At 37.8% G+C, this 26,689-nt stretch overlaps 1 protein-coding gene across 5 annotated transcripts in view; it reads right to left on the bottom strand.

The window, feature by feature from the left end:
- The window catches only part of GABRB2 (gamma-aminobutyric acid type A receptor subunit beta2), a 243,787-nt gene extending 217,806 nt beyond the window's left edge, over window positions 1–25,981 (bottom strand). The window contains exons 1-5 of one of the 5 annotated variants that reach the window (XM_082724355.1): window positions 25,902–25,981; window positions 24,749–24,902; window positions 23,425–23,657; window positions 23,177–23,268; window positions 22,089–22,156 (exon numbers count right to left, since the gene is read on the bottom strand). In XM_082724355.1, the coding sequence (XP_082580481.1) occupies window positions 22,089–22,156; window positions 23,177–23,268; window positions 23,425–23,501 (237 nt within the window). In that variant the 5' untranslated portion in view covers window positions 23,502–23,657; window positions 24,749–24,902; window positions 25,902–25,981. Of the gene's footprint in view, window positions 1–22,088; window positions 22,157–23,176; window positions 23,269–23,424; window positions 23,658–24,301; window positions 24,394–24,748; window positions 25,264–25,901 lie in introns of those variants that run through there. The other 4 variants (XM_082724354.1, XM_082724357.1, XM_082724358.1 and 1 more) reach the window with 4 other exon arrangements.
- Between the last annotated feature and the right edge of the window lie 708 nt (window positions 25,982–26,689).

The following is a 26,689-nucleotide window of genomic DNA, read 5'->3' as shown; positions in this document are numbered from 1 at the left end:
ACTATGGTCCAGAGAGGGAGAAAAAATGACATATTTGAGATCACACACTAGTGTGTAGGTGAATTGGGGTTAGAACTTAGGTCTCCTGAATACTAGCCTAATGTCCTAGAATTTCTTCCTAGTACAAAACTTTTTTGACCATCACATGATCATGTTCTTTTCAAGTTATCATTACCCTTGACCTGGTGTCCATTCTGCATAAACTGAAATCACAAGTGTGTCAGAGGTCTTATAACACCATACAAAGTTAATTTTATATGTGTATAATGTTATTAATAGATATAATTTACTGAGATTTATGATGTGCAAAGAACTTTACTAAGCTCTTTATGTATATTAAATCATTTAATTTTTATTTTACTTAATTATTTATTTATTTTAAATATTTTATCCATTTGACAGAGACACAGTGAGAGAGCGAACACAAGCAGGGGGTAGTGGGAGAGAGAGAAGCGGGCTTCACACCTAGGAGGGAGCCCAATGCAGGGCTCAGTCCCAGGGCCCTGGGATCATGACCTGAGCCGAATGCAGACACTAAATGACTAAGCCACCCAGGTGCCCCTAAATCACTTAATTTTTGGAATTATCTTCTGAGGCTGGATATCATTATTCCTATTCTATAGATGAGAAAAGTGATGCTTTATGATATTAGGTTACTTGGATCATATTACACAGCCAGTAAGAAGACCCAAGATTCCACAAACCAGATCTTCAACTACTATGAAATTCTACCAACGTTTATAAAACCATCAAAGAAAAAACATACAACTCAGAAATTTTCGTAAGAAAAACTGCCTTTATCAGTCTTAAGAAAATGATTTCTTCCTGTAGTTGGAGACATAACTCACAAATATATTTAGTTCTAATCAAGCAAAAAAAGCAGATTGTTTAATTCTGTTCTTTAAATACATTTTAGCCAATTTCAAAGACTTTCAACATTAATAAACAGTTTCAAGGACTGAGCTTAAAGCTTTCTTTGTCTGGTAGGCTAAATTAGTTCATTGCTGAAATCCCTGCTTTTCTTACATCTGAAATATGATGGCATATTTATTAGCTGTTAAGTCACAACAATTATACCTCTTTTTAGGTACAATCTGGTACTCCTATTTAGCTCTGCTCTTGGGTTTAGTTTTAATTCCATCCATAATTCCAGCGCACAAACTTCAGAAAGGAAGGAGAACTGTCTAAAGATGTCAGGTTGGGAACCCTTTGAGTTCTGTGGATTCAATTGTTACCACCATTGATATGCAGATCCTTATATAACTGTAGGACTATTGTGACAGCTCTGTACAATGACTTCCTGAACAAATTCTGAAAATCAACCAAAACATTCTTGAATAAAAACTGCAGACTGAAAGTGAGCTATGATAAAAATTTCTGAACAAAACTATGATTTTGCTGTGCTATAATCTCTTAGGAACAAAAAGCACTAATAAAAGGGATTATAGATTATTCTATCACTAATTTAAACGACTTCTTAGGTAATTTCCATGAGTCAGACCATTTTGAGCTAGATCTGGCAGTAGTTAAAATAGTAAAAAAAACAGAAATGGTCCTGACTTCATGAAGCATAGTTTAATGGGCTATGGGATTATCTCTCAATAGAGAGAAACTGTTAAGAACTATGAGTAGAAAAGATCCTCTTGATTTTAATTCTTATATTAATATGTTAATCTTCTAAGAAACATCCATACATTTTTTAGGTCACACAAATTCACAATTGCTATAGAGCAAACCTCAATGTAATTTACTATCATTCATTTTTTAAAATCTATATATGATATTAAGGAGCAAATCTAAAAATAAGTAGTATGAGACAAAGAGCTTCACATTATTTTCTATAATTTTCCTAACTTTAATACTAAAGAGGTTTTCCTTTTTGTGCTTTCCATATATCAGTTAACAAAAGTGTACTTTTGTGTGAAATCACATTTTTCAATACATTCTTATTTATTTTGAACCTTCTCTCATTCAAGTAAAGTCCAAGCAGATATATAAGCAAGAACAATGATGTGCAATTATATGTGCTTCCTCTTCTGGTTTGTATATCCAGAATATTTTATATTCATTCTATACTAACTGCTCTATAACACAAGTCAGAAACTTTTCTTCTATAATGACCACAGAGTAAATATTTTGAAGACTTTGTAGGCCCTATGGTCTCTGTTGGAACTACTCAATTCTACCTTTAAAGTGCAAAAGCTGATATGGATATATTGTAACCTAATGGGCTTGAGTGCATTCCAATATAAGTTTACTTATAAAAATAGGGGAATTTTGGCCATATTTGGTTGACCCTTGCTCAAAAATATCAACAATCTTTTGGCCAACACTAGCTGAATAAAGATGAGCATGATTATCAAAAGCACATCTCACTAAAATCCAGGTTAAAAAATTAAATATTCTGTAATCTATCTTTGAAGATAAATTTTATAATTATCTTTTAGAAGGGAAAATAAATCTATAGATTTTTTTTGAAATTCCCTTTCAATTGTGAAAACATTCTATTTATGATAGTACTGTAACTATATTTTTTATGAAAATAAACAGAACCAAAACAACAGTTGTCAAAAGATCAAGCTTTCCTTGATACATCAGTCAGAAGTCTAAAGTCATTAATGTGTACACACCAATACTTTAATATTAAAAAACATTCATCCAGTATAGACATTGTGCAAGGAAAAACATACATTTGAATTCATGGAAAATAGCATGGAATTTCTCTCTCAGTTTGCTATTTAATTACAAGTAACACATTTTCCTGTACAAAGATATACCATCTTTTCCAACTTATGCATGTGGTATTATTATTTCATATTATATCCCCATCTACTCATGCATCTAATTTAAGTTTTCCAATGTTAAATAACTCACCCAGAGGGGCACCTGGGTGGCTCAGTGGTTAAGCCTCTGCCTTCGGCTCAGGTCATGATCTCAGGGTCCTGGATCGAGCCCCGTATCGGGCTCTCTGCTCAGCAGGGAGCCTACTTCCCCCTCTCTCTCTGCCTGCCTCTCTGCCTACTTGTGATCTCTCTCTCTCTGTCAAATAAATAAATAAAATCTTAAAAAAAAAAACTTTATAAATAACTCACCCAGAAACTGGTAATTTTTTATTAAACAGAAAAAAACTTATACTCAATTTTATATATGTATGTATATGTGTGTGTATGTATATGAGGGCCAAATACTATATTATACTGACGATACTGGCCTAATTCATAGAAAGCCTTTTCTCCTCCATCTGAGCTTTTGCTTTTCCTTAAAGGAGCTTCTAATTTAACCAATACAAAAGTTACAATTCAACTAAGGAGTCACTAAAATCCCCTAAAATATATATGGTATTCTAACACTTCCCCTAAACTTCTGTAACATCTATTGGGATATTTTCTAGAGATCTCAAACTTCATGCACAATTAAACCATTCTTAGCTGAAGGATGAAAACTCTTCAGTCAATGTATTTAAAATGATCAAATTATTTATGAATTTAGACTACCATAATGGGGGAGCCTTTATCGTCCTCAGTCTTTGGTGATCAAGTCTGTGGATAAAGGTCATGAATAGGTTTATTATTAAATCCAGAGAAGTCTATACTCTGAAACAGGTATTTGTAGCAGTATTCACATATTGTGTCAATTACATTGTTTTTTTCCTCTGTTTGTAACTGCTCTAGATATAAAATATACCCTTTTCAACTATCTGTAATTAAATCATCCATACTTCAAGTAATGGATACCAGAGCTTAAATGTAGCATGTGATGATGATTTGGCCTACTACATCAAAAAAGCTTTCTTATTTTCATATGGTTCATAATGTGCAAGATAAAAGTGCGATATATGAAGCAGAGAATTCTGCTTTAAATCTAAATTTTAGGTTTAGCCTCAATAAGCTTAAAGGAAGAGAAGGTATCTTTAAGACTATGCCTTCAGTGGTAATTCGTCTTGGTTTTATGGGGACAAGTAAGTGAATCCTATGTTGGAGACTGAAATCGAAATAAAACAATCATTTTAAATATTTATGTTGGCTGTGAATAATAAACTGCAAAAAAAGTACATAATGTTTCTCTCTCCCTCTCTCTCCCACATATATATATATATATATATATATATATATATATATACAACCAAAATATATACACATACATATATTTCCCCCCACTCTATACACACACACACACATACACACACACACATTTCAAACAGGTTAGTGACACTTAAGACATTTCATGCATAAACTGAAATAAAAATGGTACTCTGAGTTGTAAAGATAAAACACCTTTCTCAGATGGCTATATGGCATTTATTCTTTTGGCCAAGGATCAAAAATAATCATTGGATATAAAAATCCTATTCACAATAACCATCAAAACTGTAAAGTATTGAAGAATAAATTTAATAAGAATTATAGAAGGCCTATGAGAATAAATTTAACAAGAAATGTGTAAGACATGTAAAAAACTATAAAACTATAAAACTTTACTGATGGACATAATAAAATATATACAAATGGTGAGACACAGTAGGTTTTTCATTAGAAAGAAATCAGTATTGTTGAGAAGTAAATTTTTTTCCAAATTTCAAAGCAAGTACAACCAAAATATTGGTTGCATTTTTTTAACTTGCCAAAATATAAAGATTGTATGAAAGTATAACTATCTCAGTGTCAAAAAAAAACCCACTTCAGTGTTTAAGTATAAATAGAAACATAATGAGGGGAGATTTGCCTTGATATTTAAGGTTTATTTAATTTATTTAATTTTAAATAATCTTAAATATTTAATTATTTAAGAATAATTAAAACCACATGATGCCATCACAAAAAAAGAAAAAATATTAATAATGCAAATTACCAAGTAAAAACATAGACCTAAGGACATATGAGATTTCCTATATGATAAAAACAACATTTCGAATTCTAGGACAAGAACAGATTATTTCATTAAATTTTACTGTCACAACTATGTATCCAGCTATCTCTCTATCTATCCATCCTATGGATAGTCCCATTTCAGAACTTATCTGAAAACACATTTTAAATGGAGTCAATATTTACATAAAATATTGAAATGAAAAATCACTTAAGATACTGAAAGATCATTTGAACATTCCTTTCAAATCTTGGGGTACACAAGACTTTTCAAAGTCTGGAAATGAAGACCAAAAACCACAATGTATCTTAGTAAATATGAATATAAATCTTCTGGATACTAAAATATATTATTCACAAAGTGATTCCATAAAGAGGTATGTTTATAATGTGTAAGAAAATGTTAATACCCTTAATATATAAGAAGTTCCAATAAGTTAATAAGAAAAAATGAATTCTCTAATAGGAAAAAAGATATCAATAAATGACAGGAAAAATCAATTCAGAGAAGAAATACAACCTATTAAAAAAACAGTAGAGATAGTTATTTTGAAAAAAAAAAAATTAATTAGTCAAGGTACCAGTGTCACCTATTAGGTTGGCAAAGGTAGAAAGAATGAACACACAGAGGGAGAGACCCAGGAATGGTCTAAGTATGTGCACATGGAACTCTCATACACTGGTGTTGTGAACCTAAATTAGCACCTAAAGGAAGCTCAGTTTTGTTATACGTAGCAGTACCTAAAATCTACAAGCTCTGGCTTCCAGTAATCTCATTTTTAAGAATTTACCAGAGGAGATACTTTTACAATGGCATCAAATATGACCACATGTGATGGTTTAATATAGTTTCATATACAATAGTTTAAAATCCCCCAAATAATCATAATGTCTATCAATAGGATTGATTTAATAAAATCAATGAAATTCAGCAACCCATGCGTACTATGTTGTACAAAAATTTTAGATGTCATCAAAAGATGATCACAAACTATTAGGGGCAGAAACAATATAACATGATGTCTGATACTATCTGATTCTATTTTATGTACATCTCAAGAAGTCTGGAGTTTCAGTGACCATTTTGCTGGCAGTATTTATAGCTAGGTGATGACACTAATAGGCATCTTTACTTTTAATTATAATTTACTAATTTTTCCATAATGGACAGAAACAAGTAATAAAACAATTCAAGTTAAAAAGGGAAAATATTTTTTTTTAAATGGGAGAATATTAAGAAAATTGTATAACAAATTTGTCCACTTTGCAAAATGAACATAACAAACAGCTGGAAGTTACTTTATACCTTTTATTTGGTTTCCTTGATTTCCTTGATTTGCAAATACAGAAACTGAACAAGAATTCTATAGGAGGTTTTATCATCAGTGACAAATTCAGAACAAATCCAGAACTTCCTAGTCACTGCTTTTGATATAAGTACTGAGTTTTTCATAATAACTATAGAAATAATCTCTTAAAAAATGCCATAGCATATTTTAGCCCAAGGATTGCTTACTTTCAAAAGAAATCTAGAATGTAATAATTATATATTATATACACACACACACACACATATATACACACACACACATATATGTGTGTGTATAAAATTAGATATATAAAATATATGCAACTTAATTTTATTCTTAATTTTTATCAACCCCGTTGTATATTTGATAAAGTAGAAAAAAAGAAATTAGAAACATTTTAAGCCACCTGTTTTTCTCAACCTTGAAGAACACAAATGTATTCAAACTGAAGTCTTTTAGATTGACTTTGAAATACAACACAATTATTATTTCATACAAATACTAATCATCATTTTACTAAATATTCTGAGATGCTCAGATCCTGAGATAGGTACTAACTTATTAAAATAATAAGTTAAGATATCAAAGACTGATATTTTCTTGGTTCTAAAAGTCATAAAATTTAATCAAAATCTAATTTTGTTCTTAATTCTCAAGATTACCATATCCTTTTTTCAAGTAGATTTTTGTTTCAAGCAAGAATTGAATTCATTCTCCAGTGATGAATGGTGATTTATAATATCCAAGAAGAAGGTAAATAATAATCTTCAATTTACCCACAAACTCTAATGATGCTGACATAGTGAAAATTACTAATTTAATTGATCTCTCAATGAATTAGACTGCCTACTTTTGTGTATTACGGATTTTATTCCTTATGTTCTATTTACTTCATTTTTGTAGGTTTCCCAAAAGTCATCTGGGAATCTGGAATACGGACTATTAATGATCATCCAGGGAGATTATGATAGAAGCAGGCCCATTCAATTTTTCAACTTCTTTTTCCTTTAACTTCAGAAAACAAAACAAAACAAAACAAAATAAATGGAATAGGGAACAAATCAGGCTCAAATTCCAGTTACAGCACATTTCCAGCTATAACATAAGGAGGGCTGTATTGTCTTGGTCCTATTGGGCTCTAACTCACAAAAATCTACTAAAACACAGTTTATCCATCTGTAAAATATGATAATACTTCTTATTTTATAGAATTTTTGAGAATTAAATGTGAAAACATTTAAAAATTAAGGTTTCTCAAGAAATGGTAGTGACTTTTAGTAGGGTCATTAATCAAAATAAATATATCCCAATTACATGTTGAAGACATACTGCAATTTTTCAACTCCTGTTTTTTACTGACATTTTTAAATTAAAATATTTATTAACTACCAAATGCTTAAAAGAACAGAGAATCCACATGCACTTTGATATCACTGATTTCATATCATGAAAATTCAAAAAGACAGTCCTTAATTATATATACATTCTTATATGCTACATCTTTGTTGCATACTTTACATATGTAAATATTCATTTATACTAAACAGGACGCAGCAACTATGTAAGAAAGGCCTTCTGCTCTTTCTCAACTATATATTTTTTAAAGATTTTATCTATTTGACAGAGAGAGAGACACAGCGAGAGAGGGAACACAAGCAGGGGGAGTGGGAGAGGGAGAAGCATACTTCCCACTGAGCAGGGAGCACAATGCAGGGCTGGATCCCAGGACCTTGGGATAATGACCTGACCTGAACCAGCAGCCACTTAAGGATTGAACCACCCAGGCGCTATTTCTCAACTACTGAAAACACACTACACACTCTTCAAGAAGAGGAGCACATATGTCTAGCCCTCTTTTCATCTCCTTCTCTGGATCTCTCTATCTTTCTCTCTCTCTCTCTCTCTTTAAAGCTCAAAGACTTAAGTAGCATTTGATTTAATCAGATTTTATTCCTGCCATGATTACACTAGGCACAACAACAGGAACAACAAAATAGAAAACCCAGAGCTCCAGGATTGTTGCTATTTTTAATTAAGAGACATTTTGTCCAAATCTGCAATTTTAAAACTAGAACACATCTATAGCATTGCCACTTGGGGACTCAAGTAACCTAAGAACGTTCCATTAAAAACAAATTTCCACCTAAGTGGTGGTGATGATGATCAGAGTCGGTTTGGTAAACTAATAAATAAAGCCATTTTAAAATGTGGCTCTCAAAGCTGATTCATTAAACAGAGAGGAGGAATTCTCTCGTCTATTAGAAAATGTGCAATTAAGGTATGAAAATGAGAGTAGATCTTTCTGTGTAACCAGAAAATAATATATTTGTAAGAAAATATTACTTCGTAGTGTTTAAAAAAAAAAGCAATTGGCAAAATGCTCTTATTCAAATTTCTTATGGAAGAGAACTTGGCCTCCAACACCTATAGTTTAAAATAAAGCATCCACTTCCTCATATCAGGGAGATCATAGGAGAAAAATAAATGAAAGAAGATGGGATTGGGAGGGAGATAAACCATAAGTGACTCTTAATCTCACAAAACAAACTGAGGGTTGCTGGGGGGAGGGGGTTTGGGAGAAGGGGGTGGGATTATGGACATTGGGGAGGGTATGTGCTTTGGTGAGTGCTGTGAAGTGTGTAAACCTGGTGATTCACAGACCTGTACCCCTGGGGATAAAAATATATGCTTATAAAAAATAAAAAATTAAAAAAAAATAAAGCATCCAATAAATCTGAAGGAAATGAGATAAGTTGTGTTTTTCATATGCTCTGTAATTCTACAGATCTTTCACCTGTAAATTTGGCAAGTACTTAAAATATTATGACTTTCAGAGTAACAACGGTATCATTCCCTGATGAATTCAGTTAGAAAAATGGTTTGCCATACAGTCAATGTGATTCAAGTAAACACTTAAACGCATTCTTCCAACACAAAAGCCAGATGCAAATTTACACAGCCTAACAGATCACCCCACCAGTGTCAAAAGAGAGTGTTGGTTTAACAGTGCTTGAAAGAGGAATGGTTTACACAACTGATTGATGGGAGAATGCTTCAAGAGATCTTCAGTCTATTAACTCAAGCATTGATTTGGAAAAAGAAATAGAAATATGTATTTACAAAATAAGTCTTGAAGTTTCTCTGTAGGTCAAAGAAAGCAAACAGATAAAGTACTTAAATTTCATTTTTTTGGAGCACAATATATTCAACAGTGGTTAAATTTACAGAATGGTGATTAGATTTTTACAACCCAATAATTGGCACCTACTCACTTGTATTTAAAACACTTTATATCTTTGCTTGTTTTATGATATTCCTTAAAATGGCCTATAAGTCATTTCTTTAAAGATTAATGTTAAAAAATGTTTCTTGAGAAATCTACAGTTGAAGAAATATTAACACCCTTAAAAAATGGACAATTTTTAAAGATTATGTATGCAGAATTGTTTAAAAGTTAACTGTGTGACTATACTGTCTTTTGTGAAATCCAGTTAACTTATAGTCCTAAGTAGCAGAAAGATTCAATAGTTATTTTAAAACAAAGGCTTTGGGGCACGTGGGTGCCTCAGTGGATTAAGCCTCTGCCTTCAGCTTAGGCCATGATCTCAGGGTCCTGGGATGGAGCCCCACATTGGGCTCTCTGCTCAGCAAGGAGCCTGCTTCCTCCTCTCTCTCTGCCTACTCTCTGCCTACTTGTGATCTCTGTCTGGCAAATAAATAAATAAAATATTTTTGTGGAGGCCGAGAAAAATCAAGGCCATCCCACCTCAGGTTTAGCCTTAGCATAAGTACAGCCATCTTAGCTCCCGCAGCCATCTCAGACCCCTGTGCCCCAGGGCTGAACATTCCCCCACCCTGCTTTGGTTCCAGAGACCCCCCACCCTGCTTTAGTAACAGGAAGCCCCACCCTGCTTTGGTTCCAGAAACCCCCAGCCTGCTTTAATAACAGGAACCCATAAATACTCCTGCCCTAACTAAGCTCGGGGCCCAAGTCCCTACTCCACTGTGTTGGGTATACTTGGGCCCAAGCTTAAGCTTGTCGAATATACCCTTGAGTGACTGCATCTGTGTTGGCTCCTTGGTGGTCTCTCAGCTGGGAAAACTCTGGTACAACAATTTTTAAAAAATAAAATAAAATAAAATAAAACAAAGGCTTCATTCTGGGAGAGATAAACAGCACACTCTCTAAAACACTACTTGCCTGATGTTGATGCTTTAGAAATTAGAAGGTAGGAATAAATGGGTCTGTTTCCACAAAAAGGTCACCTTTGGATTACGTATATTACAAACCATACTATCCAATACTTCCTCTTAGCAGAATAATAATGCAGAATAAAACAGCCTTTAATTTCCATTATGATTGACTATTTCTATTTTCATGGAAAATGAAAAACCTAACCCAGAGAGCATGAGACAAAAATATAACTTCGTATGTATTTTATTAAATCCTCTTTAAATCTCTATTTTGAGGGACATTTGGGTGGCCCAGTGGGTTAAGCGTCCAACTCTTGGTTTTGGCTCAGGTCATGACCTCTCAGGTGGTGGGGTGAAGCTCAGCTTCAGGCTTTCTGTGCTCAGCATGGAGTCTGCCTGAGAGTCTTTCCTCTTCCCTCTTCCTTCCTCTTTGTGCTCTCTCTCGTAATTATTAATTAATTGAAATCTTAAAAATAAATGCCTACTTCTAGTATGTTTGGTAGTATACATTATATATTAGTGGATAAATAAAGCCAAGTAGATGGATTAAATTCTCATGAGGAATCATCATTTCTATTCAAAATAAAAAATAAAATAACTGAGTGAATCATGGCTTTTAAAAACTACCTACTTAATTTTAAAAACTTCATGGAAAAGTCTACAGATAAACATTTTAAAAATGTTTTTGATTCGATGGTCTTGTACCAATTAGGCACTGAATTATTGATCTTTAGAGGAGCAATCTCAAGATGCTTAATCACTGAGGCCTTAGGATTAAGCATACTTCCAGATTAATAATGAGGCATCCATAAATAATTTACAGGAAGCTATTCAGTGGGATTGTCTCTATTTGAAAATGTGCAATACTAGTATTACTAGTCTCCAATTAAATAGCTACCTTTCTAACCAAAGAATAGCTAAATCATATTACCCTGAAATGTATATTAAAATATAAGTATTTCTGATTTTTTTCAGACATCTTAAAACTAAATAATTGATGGAGCTATTATTAATTTACTCATAGTATCAAATATTGTGATAGGTGTTTATCCCTCCCCCATTTCAAAACCTTTGTTTCAACTTTTGTTCTTTCTAAGTATTTTCATCATCTGGTTCAATAAAACTGGTATGGTAGCTCCAAAGGACATTTCATAAAAATAAAAGCCAGAGTTAGAAAATGTTTTTCAACATCTTCATACTTCCTTTAGCATCACCTGTCTTCTACTCCTCTCTTTGTGAAAATGCTTCAGATTCTCTCATCAAGTCAGAGCACTGACTCAAGAATTTCCAGTCTCTTCTGCATAGCAGCCAAGGTCCTGTGCAATTAAGCCTCACCTTATGTGTTCATACCCTGCATATTCATACCCTACACTGCACCCTACTACTCCAATCCACTCACATTAACTGTAAAATCTGACTAGTTCTTGGTTTCTGCATTTGTAAAAGAAAGGGATAATACAATTATCTAGCTCATAGCATTTTTGTGAACATTAAATGAGATAGCCATTTACACCCTGAATTTATATTTTTGTAATATTATTGTTGCTAACATACAATAACTTTCTTCGTGTTGTCTATACCCTATTACCCTTTCCCACAGAACTGTTCTTATTTTCCATCTATTCAAATCACACTGATCCTGTTTGTTTAGTTCAACTGTCTCCTTCATGATGTCTTCTTCTACAAATCCCACCCACTCTGACCATTTAGCTCTTTATTGTTGCAATTCCACATTATAACTAGAGGCCAGTCAGTTGTTGTAAAATTCCTTTAATTAGTGATTATATTAGCTTCCAACTTCACTATAAAATTAGTGTTCCTCAAACAGTGCCCTTCAGATAGTACCTGTGTCAGTCACATAGAAAGCTTTTAAGCATGCCGATTCCTGAACCTCATCCCAGTCCTACTGAGTCAGACTCTGGATATGGACCTAAAATTAGAATATGAATACTAGATTCAGATGAGTCTACTGCATAGGGAAGTCCAAGAATCACTGTAAAAATTTGGTTCTCGGGGCACCTGGGTGGCTCAGTGGGTTAAGCCGCTGCCTTCGGCTCAGGTCATGATCTCAGGATCCTGGGATCGAGTCCCGCATCGGGCTCTCTGCTCAGCAGAGAGCCTGCTTCCTCCTCTCTCTCTCTGCCTGCCTCTCTGCCTACTTGTAATCTCTCCGTGTCAAATAAATAAATAAATCTTTAAAAAAAAAATTTGGTTCTCAAATTTTTATTTTGATTCTTCTCCCTGGAAGACACACCACTCTCTTCTCCCACCATCTGAAATATTCTTTTTTCCATCTATCCTCACCTTCCTCTCCAGGCAGTAAGATTAAGGTTTCTTGACTCTAGACTTACTTAGACCCTGTGTAAGAACCATTTCACGTCCTTTCACAATCCAGTTGAATTAACAGAGTGCTACTTAAGTTAGCATTCAATAATATTTCCTTGTAGCTTGATGTCCTGTAGTCCTTTAATTACTGCTTCAACAAATTCATCCAATCCATATCTGTTGAGCACCTATTGTCAGGCATTGTTGTAGGTACTGTCAATGCATCTCTGATCTTCTATGGCTTACTTTTGTGTATCACTTTTCTAAAATATATGTAGGTTCACCTTTAAAACTCATTAATTGTTGCTATTGTGTTAGGAGAGAAGTTATTTTATCTTCAATTGCCAATTACTTCTAAGTTAAGACCTCTTGGCAAGTAAGTGGGTGGTAAGTGCCAAATTATAGAGCAAGGAAAAATGAGACTTGGCAATAAAAATGCCGATAGAATGTTAAAATGAGCACCAGCAAGAGCAATGGGCTGAAGACATTCCTATATTTTTCCGTATAAATAGGAACAGGATAATATAAACCAATTTCTCTCCTTGTTTAATAAAATGTGTATTTTGTAAATAAAAGGCACAACTAGAAGCAACATATAAATCTCATGTTTGTGGGCACCTGGGTTGCTCAGCCAGTTAAGTGTTTGCCTTCAGCTCAGGTCACGAGCCTGGGGTTTTGGGATTCCATCCCACGCCAGGCTCTCTGCTCATCAGGGAGACTGCTTCTCCCTCTCCCTCTGCTGCTCCCCCCTGCTCATGCAGAATAGAATAGAAACAGAGTAAAGAATAGCTGTGTAAGCATGAGTCAAGTTGATTTAAAAATTTTTTAAATTTTCCATTTATATGCTATTTAAATCCAGTTCTCTATTTTATATCTGATTTGTATATTATTGTTAATGGTGCATAAGTAAAAGAAAATATGTTTATTTTCAAATAATCAATAGCTAGAATTATGACTAATAATCTATTAAATATATTTTTAAATTGCTTTTTGAAAAAATACAGGATGAACAAAAAATAAAATGTCAGTATATTTATATGTATGTTTGTAAGATCATGGAAAAATACACATCAGTTCACTTAGGTGGTAGTAGAGATCTGTATTTTTTTTTATGAAGCATAAGTCTGTAAAAAATATTCATTACGTATTAAGTGAAAGTGTAAATTATAAAATTTTCTCTACAAAATAACTGGAATGTGTCAAATATGAATAAACAAAGAGATGAGAACTAGAAGGTAATATAGACCAATTAGAATACAGTTTTAATGAAGTAATGGGGATGTGGATAATTTTTGCTTTCAATGTTTGCTAGCATTTTAAAATTGGTTTTGTGACAATGTACCTCCAAACATAAATGTACATAGTGATTAAGCAAAAGATTATTGAGAAAAACCTCAACCACAAATCTTCTCTTTTCTCTTTGGTTGGAGATAAAACCACAATACCATTCTTTACACCAGTGGTTCTCAACTGGGGACAATACCCTCACCCTACATGACACATTTAACAATTTCTGGAGACATTTTTGGTTTTCACAACAGCAGAAGTACTTCTGGCAGCTAGTAGGTAGAGGCGAGGATGCTGTTCAACATCTTACAAGGCACATGACAGCCCCCTAACAATAAAGAAGTTTCTGGTCCAAAGTGACAATAATGCTGAGGGTAAGAAATCTTGTTATAGAATGATCACCAAAGAAATCAGTGCCGTTCCCCAAAATTAATACACACACATGCCCCTCCTTTATAGCTAGGAAAAACACTTTGTCTGACTTCCATTCTTGAAGGAATTCCCACAACCATTTAATTATTTGAGTGGGGGTTGAGAGGAGTACATAGAGGTACCCATGATGCACTATAATATGAAACCTGAGAATCTTCCTTTTGCCTGCTGTCTCTTGTAGAGTAAGCCCATAATCCTATCTTTATTTCATGTCATAGTTAAGCAAGAGCATTATTCAGGGTATCCATAAAGTAACAGCAAAAAAAAAAAAAAAAAAAAAAAATTGTCCTAAAAGTCAACCAAGAAAAAAATGGATTTATCAGCTGTAATATAAAGTGGCATAGATGTTTAAAAATAGGCAAGTCTTCTAGAGATATAATCTTTATAATGAGTCTCATTGATACTATGTGGGATGGAGGAAGGAAAGATCTGGGAAAAAAAGAAAACCGCCTTTAAGAGAATTATTTGCTGGAGCAACTTTTCAGAAATCAGATATCAGAAAAATGTGTTCTCAATGGAAAAAAAGTTCAATTGAAGATGAGGTCTTTATAATAAAAAAATACGGGAAAGGGTGTGGTCTTTTCACATAGTGTCCACCCACAGGCATAACCACTGAGTTTATGTTTCTTTTTTGTTTCTTTTTTTTTTCTTTTTAAGATTCTGTCCATTTATTTGACAGAGAGAGGGAGAGATCACAAGCAGGCAGAGCAGCAGAGAGAGAGATGGGGGAAGCAGGCTCCCTGCCAAGCAGAGAGCCCGATGTGGGGCTTGATTCCAGGACCCTGAGATCACAACCTGAGCTGAAGGCAGAGCCACCCAGGCGCCCGAGTTTATGTTTCTTAAACATACCAGTCAGTATTTTCTGGCATTTATTGGCCTTCATGGTTATCTGACAGATTCTTTTGGAGCAACAAGAAAATTATTAGATAAGTTAAAAACAGTACCCATTCATAATGAAAGAAATTATGAATCAAGAAATATTCTAGGTTTTTCAAGATCTTATGTAAATCTTCTTTTATTGCATGGTTTAAATTATGTACAATAGATGTAATTTAATGTATTAGTTTTTCAAGGATGGGGATCATTTCTTTTATTTTATATACCCTGAATAAAGCACCTACTTGGAATCACTTAAATAAAAATTAAGATTTTTTTTAAGGTGGATAGAGTGAGGAATATCATCTTACGAAGGATTAGTTTATCTGGCCTATCCACTGTTTCAAAAAAAAAAAAAAAAAGAAGAAAAGAAAAGAAAACAAATCCTGAAACAAAACAGTGTCCTCAAAGGATGAAAATTATTTATTTATTTATTTATTTATTTATTTATTTTTAACGAGGCCTTGTTGCACTTAAAACTGCAATAGAATCATATGGCTAAGATTAAGAAATGTGAAATCAGTCATTTGCTAGCTGTATGACCTTGAACAAGTCACTTAACCTCTCTGGGCCTCAGGGTCCTCCTTTGCAAGTAGGTTGATAGTAGCCATCTCACTGTTTTTATAGGAAGATTGGATGAGATCATGTAAATCAACAGGATAGCTACGTGAGTTAAGAACTCAATAAACATTAACTATATTTTATTATATTAGTGTTAGGATGATAATGGAAAATGTTGGCTACTGTACAGAAGAGGAAGAGTGGCGGGAGAGTGGGAAGGAGAAGAAGAAAAAGGAGAGAATGTAACATGCTTGCCAAAAGTTGGGTAAGAGGGTTTCTAAGCATAATGTGTTTAGAATTAAGTATGCCATAACCTTCGTCATGCTTCATGCTTCATAGCCATCCTTCTGTGTGTCCCAGCTAACCTCACCTACTCACCCCTTCTCCAGAGTCATTTTAACCTCCTCTATTTTCAACAGAGACTGTCTCCCATGTCAGAGAGAAGAGAGAGGTCTTCCATCAAGCAAGCCTCTAGCTTCCTGTCCTGCCACTCTACCTATCCCTTGCATTGTATCTGCAACCTACTCCCTTCTAAAGGAAACTTCTCCAAATTATATATCATTCTTTTTAGCTCTTTCCCTACTTCAGTTCGGATCCAAATTTTTCAAAAGTATTTTTTCCAACCACTAAAGCTCCTCTATGTTTACCAGAGACCTCTTGTTACTACTCTAGTTGGGAGCTAAGTCTCAGAACTTATTTCAATTAATCATTGTGGCATGTGACACTGCTAACCACTTTCTTCTTCTTTTGTTAAGATTGATTTATTTATCTGAGAGAGACAAAGACAGGCTGAGAACATGGGTGGGGGAGGGGCAGAAGGAGAAGAGAGAGAATCTCAAGCAAAGTCCCTGCCAAATAAGCAAACAAGGAGTCTGAGGCAGCCTTATCCCACAACCCTGAGATCATGACCTGAGGCAAAACCAAGAGTCAGAGGCTTAACCAACTGAGCCACCCAGGTGTCCCACTTTCTTCTTTTTGAACGTCTCTTGCACCCGAGTTTCCAAAACACTCTTACCTGCAGGTTCTCTTCCTAACTCTCTGATTACGGCTTAGATACTTATTAATCTTTGTGGACTCCTTTTCAGTATTCCTCTATTTAAATTACAGCTCTCGCCAGATCTCCATTTGTCACTGTCTTGTCACTTTCCCTATTTAATTGTACCCATTCATACTATTATAAATACTACTTATAAACTGACTATGTCCAAGTTCATTTCTCTAGACATGACTTCTTACGTGGCTCTAGACTCTGTATTTTCCAATCTCCCATGGGAGATTTCACATCTGTAGAAAACTCAACACATCCCAAGCTGAGCTCGCTGTCTGTCCATATGCCTAATTCCCCACCCCATCTCCAACTTGGCTGCTCTTTTCGTGTCCTCTGTATCAATAAATAGTGCCATCAGAAATTGGGATTCACCAAGTCCTTTTCTTCTACCTTGTAAATGCCCCTGTTTTTTAATCTTTTCTTTTATATCCCCGCCTCAATTCATCAATTCTTCCCGGATTTTTGCAATGAGCTTTCATCTTCTCTCCCAACTTTACATTTTGCTTAACTGTATTTCAGAAGAATTTTCCTGAAGTGTGAATCTGTTCATGCAATTCTCCTATTCACATCCTTTCATGGGTCCCTGCAGTCCTCACAGCAAAATTTAAACTCTTCAGCAAGCTGCATAAATGGCTTTATAGGCTGATCACTGCCTATGATCTCCATACCAGCTCTTATCACCTCCTCACTTTCACTCCCAACTCCAGCCATTTAAAGCTACTTGCAAATCCCTAACCTCATTTATCTCTCCTGTGCTTTTTTTTTTTTTTTTTTTTTTTTGCTTTCTTTCTTTATCTATGTGCCATTATTTTTGCTTGGGACATCTATCCACAGCCCTCTAATCCCATCCTCACCTAGTAATTTCTATGTAATATCTGATTCTGCATTCCAATATACCCTGTGTATTTCGTCCTTCAAAGCATTTATAATCCTGCACTGTGGTTCTTTCTACATTGTTTAAACAGTGAATGCCTTGAGTTTGAGGCCTATGAGTCTATGTTCTGTTTCTCCACATATATGGTATGGTGTTCTAGTGAATAATAAAAAATTGCTGTTATGAAAACAAATAGTTCACCCAATATCTGTGGCATTCACCAAGAGTCAAACATCCAGCCAACCATTGTGTACAGAGCAAGATCTATATACTGTAATTCTGTGTATAGATACACAGGGGAGATACACTGTAATTCTGTCTATATGCAGTTTATAAACATGAATCAGGAAGCTAGAATGAATATGTAGCATATATAGCAATTTGAAATGGCAAATATCAAACAAATGGTGAAACCAACAAGTGACAAAGGAACACATGGGAGATACAGACCACTAGGTACTCAGTTGACTACTCATAAAAAAAAAGTTTTAGAAAAAAGATAGATATAAGTACAGTAAGAGTCTGCAGAAGAATTAAGAATAGTGAACACCTAGATGCTAAGTCTCATGAGGTCAGAGGACAAATCGATCTTGTTCACTGATCTGTTTCTAAGGCCTAACATGGTTGGATCATAGTAGCTGCTAACTAAGCATTTGTGTTGAATTGAATTTTAAACTGTGCATCTGGTGATGCAAGAAAACATCTGTTTAAAAAAAAAAAAGCAGCACTTTTTCTCTTTCGCCATTCCATAAAAAGGTAATTTGTGTGTGTGTTTACTAGAACTATTTCCTCAAAAGTGAAATATTGCTTCACTCTTTGGTTGGCAAATGTGTTGTTTCAAGATGGAGAAGTATCTGCTTTAAATGAAGAGAAAGCTATTTCAGTCCTTAATTCTCAGAGCCAATTTTGGATCTTAAAATGCACTTTTCATCAAAGAGTCTTAACAAAAAGATTCCTGCCAATGTAACCAAGACATCTAAAAATATTTCATTCTAAAGCCAAGCTTTCTGTTCAGGAGCATTCTAATTGAAATCACATTCTTCCAAAGATCTAGCATTGGGCCAACAGTCACCTGAGTAAGCTATCATCCTCACCTTCATGAGTAGGAACTCACAACTGCATGATATTTAGGAATTCTGCATTTTCCTTATATTTATGCTGGATTTCCAAGTTTTCCAGGAACTTCTTTGTACTCAACAGAGCTATTACACTAAACCAAACCAGTAACACATATAACTGTGGGTTGGAAGTCAATTTAACATGTCCCCCCTAATTTCAAACATAAAGAAAATTGAGACCTGGTAATATAAATTATTGACCCAAGTACATTAAACGCACAGTTAGAGCAGACAGTTTCTTGAGTGATAGCCTGTTATTCCGTCTTCCACATAAGTTATGTTCATAGAACATCAATACCTTCACATATGTTGTTTTATTAATTCTAATTGTCACTAAGTAAAATGGGACTATTCCTCCCCTCCAACAGGTGAGGAAATTGAGCTTCATCTGTCTTTGAATTCCCTTAGGATGACTGAGCAGCAGAAGCAGAACGAGAATTCAAAACTCCTGACTTGGTTCAGATATTATTATTATTGTGATTTACTAGGAGCATCAAATTGACATGGGTCTTTTCCTTCAGTACAAATGAGTCTTTGACAATCTATATGACCCAGTGTCTACCATCCCTCAAATATACTATTTGCTATAGTAAAAGGAAGTTACAATTACTAGAGGTTGCATGTCACAAAACATAACATGCATGTTAATTAATTTTGAGGTTTCATTTAAATAATCAGTCATTCTTTCAGAACTAAAAATGATCAAAAAGATACTAATACTTTTAAACCTGTATACAGAGGACAATATGCCATGAACATCTTCTTCTTCTTCTTTTTTTTTTTTTACACACCAGTGGTGAAATTTCCCATCTGTTGCTTCAAATCAAATAAGCATATCTAAAAATAAAATATCCTGCAAAATTTTTCTTTGAAGGATTAATTTAAAGTCACTCTGACTGTTAGCTGAAATGTGTTAATTTTTCAACAAGTAAAAATACGTCTGGACAAGTCTACATGTGTTAGCAGTAGGCTAAGAAAGGAATCTGGTATGGAATTTTTGACACTTGGTTCTAATCATTAATGCTGCAGTACTGGCCTATTTACAACCTGAAATTTGTTTTTGCACTTTCAACATCCCATGATTTTTCAGCAACAGTAAATAGCTTTAAGAGATGACACCTTGCCTTAGCTGGTGTCTATATTTTGACTAGCAGGTCTTGGCATTGTGTCCAGTTCAGATGCCTTTCCAAAATGCTGCATGCAGGTAAAAGGTGAACAAAACTTAAGAAAAAAAAAAAAAAAAACGCTACTCTAAACATTTGGGTGATATAACACATCTAAGTTCCTACTTGACCTATCACAGCAACTTCTAATCTTCTCATCATTTGGACTCTGTTTGGACTCTGTTTCCTAATTTTTCCATAGAATACCATTTTGTGATGTTGTTATGTAAAAAAACAAAAACAAAAACAAAAACATAAATCAAAAGGAGTCTAATTTGACTATATGTAGGACACAGAACAATACCTGATTTCTAATCACTCTGTTTCTAGCAACACAATTTAGATTAAAATGTTTGGGACTTGGGAGGTACTCATTTTAGGACATTTTTTTACTTTACTCTTTTTTTTTTTTTTTGCTTCACTCTTGTTGGCAAATGGTAATGGTTATGGTAAAACTCCAAATTTAAACCAATGAAAGACCTCCATAATCCCACAAAAGTGAATATTTGTATATCTGAGAGATTAGTTTCCCAAGGATGACATATTCTCTAGACAACAGGGGATTTTCATAACGTGTGGGAAATCTGTAGTTCTGAATCACCCAATACTGTCTCAGTCTGTGTTTGTATCTTATATATCAAAAACCTTACCAATAAGTAGAATATAAGAAGACAAAACATGTCATTAAAACATGGCTGAAACTGTTGAATATTCCCTGGAGTAGTCGTGAGATGTTTTATAACCTTGTGATACCTCAGGATTATCAACTGTCTTTGGAGAGTGTATAGGGATAAGGCTGGTGATTTGACTTGCTCTCTATTTGAATTCTGAGATATGAAAATTTGCATAATGTTGAGAGCCTATCCACTACCTAGCACTTTGGCTCTCTTGAGTTAATTAGTAAGTGTCTTAACTTTCAAGTCCTGATGGCTGGCTTAGAATTGTTTTTGCAGAAAACTTTACACACGACATCCTCTGATTTAAATAGTTCATTTCATTTCTAGGAAGAACCATGCCACAACACGATCTTCTGAAATGTTCTGTGTACGTTCAGGATTGAAAGTAACACTCGCATCTTACATTCAGGTGTGGCCTTTCTAGAGAGACTTTTCCAAAGGAGAAAACTTCAAAGACACAGAGTAGAAAAGTCACTGGAAAGACAAGTAGCAGCCCAAGTAATCTGGGGTATCTGGGACACTTGTCATTGTTTTGTACGTCTGTAGTGACCCAAGGTAGGCAGCAGGGGGCGCTCCTGCATGAAGCAAACCCCCCACAAGTGTCCCTGGTTGGGAACACGGAGGCTTTTTATCTTAGCATTTGCCCCAAGTCCAACAAGGTAGCCAATAAAAAGTGCAGTTGCCCATAAAATGTACGACCTTAGGATATACAGTGAAAAACCTTGCAGAAGTGACTAGCTAGGGCACATGGGTCTGAGCTTGCTTTTAGAAAACAGGGTGACCAATTTTTATAATTTATTTTGGTGGGCAGCAGACTTTAAAAGAGCTGGTGAACAATTGTAGGAGGAGGAGATTGCCATCAGCTGTAAAGAAACCATCTCTGAAAGCAACAAGTGGACATCAGTATCCCAGGGTCATTTAGTCAGCCTCTTTGTGACCGTTTAGTTTATAGTTATATTCCCTGTGAAATATCAAATCAAAATCCTTCCCTCTTTTCCTGACCCCACCCCAAACTCAGAAAATCCTTGATGAATCTCGTTTCCCACTAAACCTTAAGAAATGTGGCTTCTGCAAGGGATCTTCTGCATGTGGCTGTGTTTTGTACGTGAATTATGATGCATTTTACTTGCTCTGTAACAATTCCCAGGTATCCAAACCAGGTAGGAAAAATCCTTAGGGACCAAAAAACGATGGCTTTGAAACCTCAAACACAGTGGGCTTCAAAGCAAAATCCCCAGCCCTCAGCCCCACTTCATACATATACTCATGCATACACCATCCCCACCAACAGGCTCCTTTCCACTTCCTGTCCCCAAATAAAGGTCTGCGGAGATAAAACCATGAACCTCAGTACTCACCATATTAACTTCGGAAACCATATCAATGCTGGCGATGTCAATGTTCATTCCCACAGCCACAGGGGGACCTGTGAACCAAGATAGCCAGCCACGTGATTTCTGAGAACTTCATTCATTCTCAGCAAGAGCTTTCCCTGGGCATGGGGTATTCTGCCCCAAATGCCTCCCCCACTGCTCACCCTTATATTCTTCACTTCTCTGCTCCTTTTTAAAAGGAGTGCCAGGCACTCCTCTAGGAAATGCTCTATGGAACGTGTACACACGTGCCCTCCTGTAAGAGGGATTCCAATTCTATCTACATATGTAGATGTCTCAGTATGAGAAAACACAACTCACAGAAGTCAGAGGAACCAGTCTAGCCTGAGGGAATTTTTATATATTGCACTAAAACCCCCTCCTCCTCATTCTTTCCCGCCCCCCTTCCGCGCGCAGGTTTTAACTCTTTGAGTTTCGGAAGAATCTAAAGCAAAATTAAATGGGCATATCAGTGTATCTAAGGCTGCAGCAAGAGGTACCTAGCCCTTCTCCACTTACCCTCCCTGCCTTTTAGCCCTCCCCAAATCCTTCCCTCCCCACCCCCCCACCCCCGCCCCACACAGTGGTGCTTCCAGGTCTGGATAATATCCAGATACCAGCCACTTTAAACCATTGCCAGAACTCTTCCAAAGTAGGCGGGCACAGGGGATTAATGTCACTTTTCAACCAATTGCCTGCACATTTTGTTCTCAAAAATGTTCACGATGGCCTCCAGTAAGCCAGGTTCTCTGGGCACACAATTAGCTAAACTTAAAAGGGTTGTATCTCAATGAAGCAAAGACAGTGAAGCAAAAGATTTCAGCAGTGAAGCTTAAGAACAGCAGTCACCTATACACGCTAAGAGGGTCTCACTGAAAGACCATCAGAGTGCTGGATAGCAACAAATCGGCTTAAGTTTGGATCACTTTCTCGATATGGTAACGGAGAGACACATTTCGCTATACCACATGCGGCCAACAATGAGGGAGAGGGAAGACACAGCGCGCACAAAGCTCACAAGACAGCTTAGGCTATAGCTAGGCTGTTTCTTATTTCCAAGGCAACCCCATTACCTCCAAAATCTGGTCTCAGACGAATGTCATAGCCTTTCAGGAGTCTATCCACTGTCTCTTTAACCAGCGACATATTACTAGGGTCATTGACACTAAGGAAAGAAAAGACAATAAACAGGCATCAATAAGGCAGCAGGCACATCGTCTTCAGCATTTATCTGATCCTCACTACAGATCCCTGCTCACAGAGGTATGCAGACAGAGCCCTTCAAAGTGAAATGAAAAGGAGAAATGCTGGGCACACTTACCTCTGCGCACAGACAGCGGCGATTATTAAGGGGAATGACCAAATCCCAAAGTAGCCCTTTTTCCGGACTCTCCACATCCCTTTAGTTTTTGATGGGATTGAGGGTTTCACTGAAGAGAGGAGATCCAACTTAGTCTGCCCAGTGCAGTAATTCTAATGTGAGGCGCATGCGCACGGTGTACCAAAACATCAAAGGGGCAGCAGCGGCTGCCTGGGACCGAGCAGATTTTCTTGCTAAGGGGAAAAAAAAAAAAAAAATTAAAGGGGAAAAAGGAAAAACATATATATATATATAACATATACATATTTGAATAATATAAGAAAGTCACCCCAAGGAGGACCCAGAGTAAAATCTTTGTTTTCCTTTCGTTAAGACAAAACAACTAGAGCCTCTGGTAAGTTTTGGTAGTTCCTGGAGGCAGTTTTGTACCTCACGGGTTTTTGGGGCGTGTTTGTGTGTTTCCTCTTAAATATGCAAAACCAGACAGGGAATTTAAAAGACAGCAGGTTGGACTGCTAGTGGAAATGGGTTGCCTGGGAGCCCACTTCTGGTATCAGCAAGCCTAAGAGGAGAGTAGTTTGAACTTTATTTCTTGGCGAATAGCATCCCCTGCGTGGGGCGAGATTTGTGCTGGAGATGGGGGTTGTGCGGTGAGGATGGGGGGGGCGGTGGGTGCAGCAGTCCAAGGGGGAGGGAAGAAAGAAACCAATGGGAGAAGTGCTGAGCAATCCGTCGGATTTGGGGCGGGGGGGGGAGCGGGTAGGGGAGTAGAGAATAAGAAAGAAACGGAAAAATAGAAAAAGAAAAAGAAAGGAAGAATAAAATGATGCCTGGTCTCTTCTAGGAGTCAAGGAGCAAGCTTTTCTTCACTACTCACGAGCGGTTTCTTTCTCCTCCTCCTCACCCTTTGCCCCCTATTCCCAGAGAAGAAAACCTCGGGGTCCCGGTTTCTTGCCGTGTGACATGCCTGACCCGCTAGTCCAGATTATTTATAGAAGGAGGTGGGGGGGGGGGGGCGAGGGGAGCAGAAAGGCAAAGCTGTCTCTCCAGGTTTCGGTCTGATTCTGCATTGGGAAATTATTAGTGGGGAGGGTGGGGTTTGGATGAGGGGGTGATGGGACTTGTGAGCGTGGGGAACGCGGATGGCTAGAGCCAGACCCTGGGTGCCGGGGGCGAGAGGGCTGGAGCGGCGAAACGGTGCTGCAAGGGCAGGTGGCCCTGGGGGGGCACCCCTGGCGGACCCCCCCCCACGCCCCCTCCTAGCACGCGCACAGGCGCGCGCACGTGCAGGCACTCTCCCAACCCGCCTCCCGCGCCTACTTACCTCCCGGGCCTGCGCTGGCCGCCCACTCCTGCCGCGGGCGGAGCCGGTGCCCCCCGGAGCTCTGTCCCAGCCGGAGAGGGCGAGTGGCGGCTAAGGGACACCTGGCTGTTCTGGGGCTGAGTGTGGCTCCGGGTGGCAAAAGCCAGAGCTGTCCCTAGAAGGCAGCAAAATGAGGAAGGGGCCTAGGGACGCCTGGGGGCCCGGCGTTCTCCCTCTCTCTCCGCTCACCTCGCCCTCGCTCGCCTCGCCAGTGCCGGGAGACACTCTGAGACCCCGATGCTGCCTCTTCCCTGCCGCCCGAGCCTTTGCCGGGCTCCCCAATGCCACCGGAACCCGGAGGAGGCAGCGAGTGAGCTCGGCGGTTGGAGAGGGAGCGAGATACTCAATTCACGGCCGAAATGTTTCCTCAGCTCGAGGGAGAGAGACGTGCCGCGGGGGCCAGCAGCGGCTACAAGGCTGGGGGTTCTGGGTGTGCGAGGGAGCCCGAGGCCAGGACGCCTTCCTCTCCCGGTACTCCCGAGTTATCTCGGAACGAGGGAGGAGGGAGGAGGGGATGCAGGGCAGGTGATGCCGCTGCCCCTTCCCCCACTCCTCGGTGAGGAACGGGAAAAGCCAGAGCCCAAACCTACGTTCGGGACCCAGAGCAGTTTTCGCTTCTAACTCCTATTGCTGATCATTGCTACCCATTAACTGAGCGCCTACTACTTGCCAGGAGTGCTTGATTAATTCTTACAACTGTCCCACGATTTAGCCATCACCTCAGTTCCCCCATATGGATTTAGAAGCTGGTGCGCTGAAGCGAAGCGACTTGGCCAAGGTCACCTAGTAGGCTAGAGGCGGAACCCGAATTGAACTCCAAAGCCAGTGTCCCTAACCAAGACTAGACAGCCTTCTTGGCCCCTAAGTCCGAGACCATGCCGGCTGCTGGCTCTCGGCTGCCGCAGAGCTCCCGGGGCCCGCCGAGCCGTCGGCGGCTCCGGGAGGAGCGGGAGCGCCAGGTTCCAGGCTTGCCTGGCCCAAGTCTGAACCGAGGGGAGGCTCCCGCCGCCAGTACCCGCCGTAGTGGGTCGGCGGCGCTCCGAAGGCTGACAGTCCCCGCAGCACCCGGGAATCCTCGGGGTCCTGGTCCCAGCCAAGCTCCTGACCCATTTACCTCTTGATCGCCTCCCTCCCTGGCCCGCACCCCGCCTAGGTCAGAGGGTCTTCCTGGGGCGGCTCTGGGGAATGATTCCTAGGCGAGGGTGGAGGCGGGAGGGCTTCGAGGAGGGAATCCGACAGCTCCCCTGTGAGGGAACGCGAGCAGAGAGAGCTCTGTGCCTTCACTAAGGGAGTTTCTGAATGTGAGACAGGTAAAACAACGCCATAAACCTTGCGGTTCTACAGCCTGGCGTTCTGCGGGGCTCCAGGCTCAAGGAGTCCGCTGAGGGGCAGACTGGGAGACTGAAGGAGAGAGAGGAGAGATGAAATCCTTAACTCTCCCATCTGTAATTATTCCGGTTGAGAGTTTCAAGGACAAAATATAGATCCATGGCAGAGAAAAATTGCCAGTTTCCCTCTTTTTACACTTCTATACAGTGGGAATCTTTTACACAAGCTAACGTATTCAAGAGAAAACAAAGTTTAGTCTACCAGCATTATATCCAGAGGAGTCCTAAATCAGTTTGAACCTCAGGTAATTAACTGGTGAAAACCTAGGAAACTTGTCTTTTTCTGGAAAGCACTCCAAAACAGGATTTTCCTTCTTACCGTTAGTTATCCATGTTTCACTTTCTGCACATCCAGCCTCCCTTCAGTTTGGGTTGAAAGAAGAATATTTAGTTAACAGAACAATACCAAAAATATTGTCATCCACTGGTAACAAAAATAGCCCAGTGAACAATTAAACAAGTACTTGTGGAAGACTAGTCTTATACAGAAAAATAAGGGAGGCGAGGTCAAAGA

Source organism: Mustela nivalis (genome assembly GCF_964662115.1).
Source record: "Mustela nivalis genome assembly, chromosome: 3".
Taxonomy (NCBI): Eukaryota; Metazoa; Chordata; class Mammalia; order Carnivora; family Mustelidae; genus Mustela; species Mustela nivalis.
This window is presented reverse-complemented; position numbering and strand designations above follow the sequence as displayed.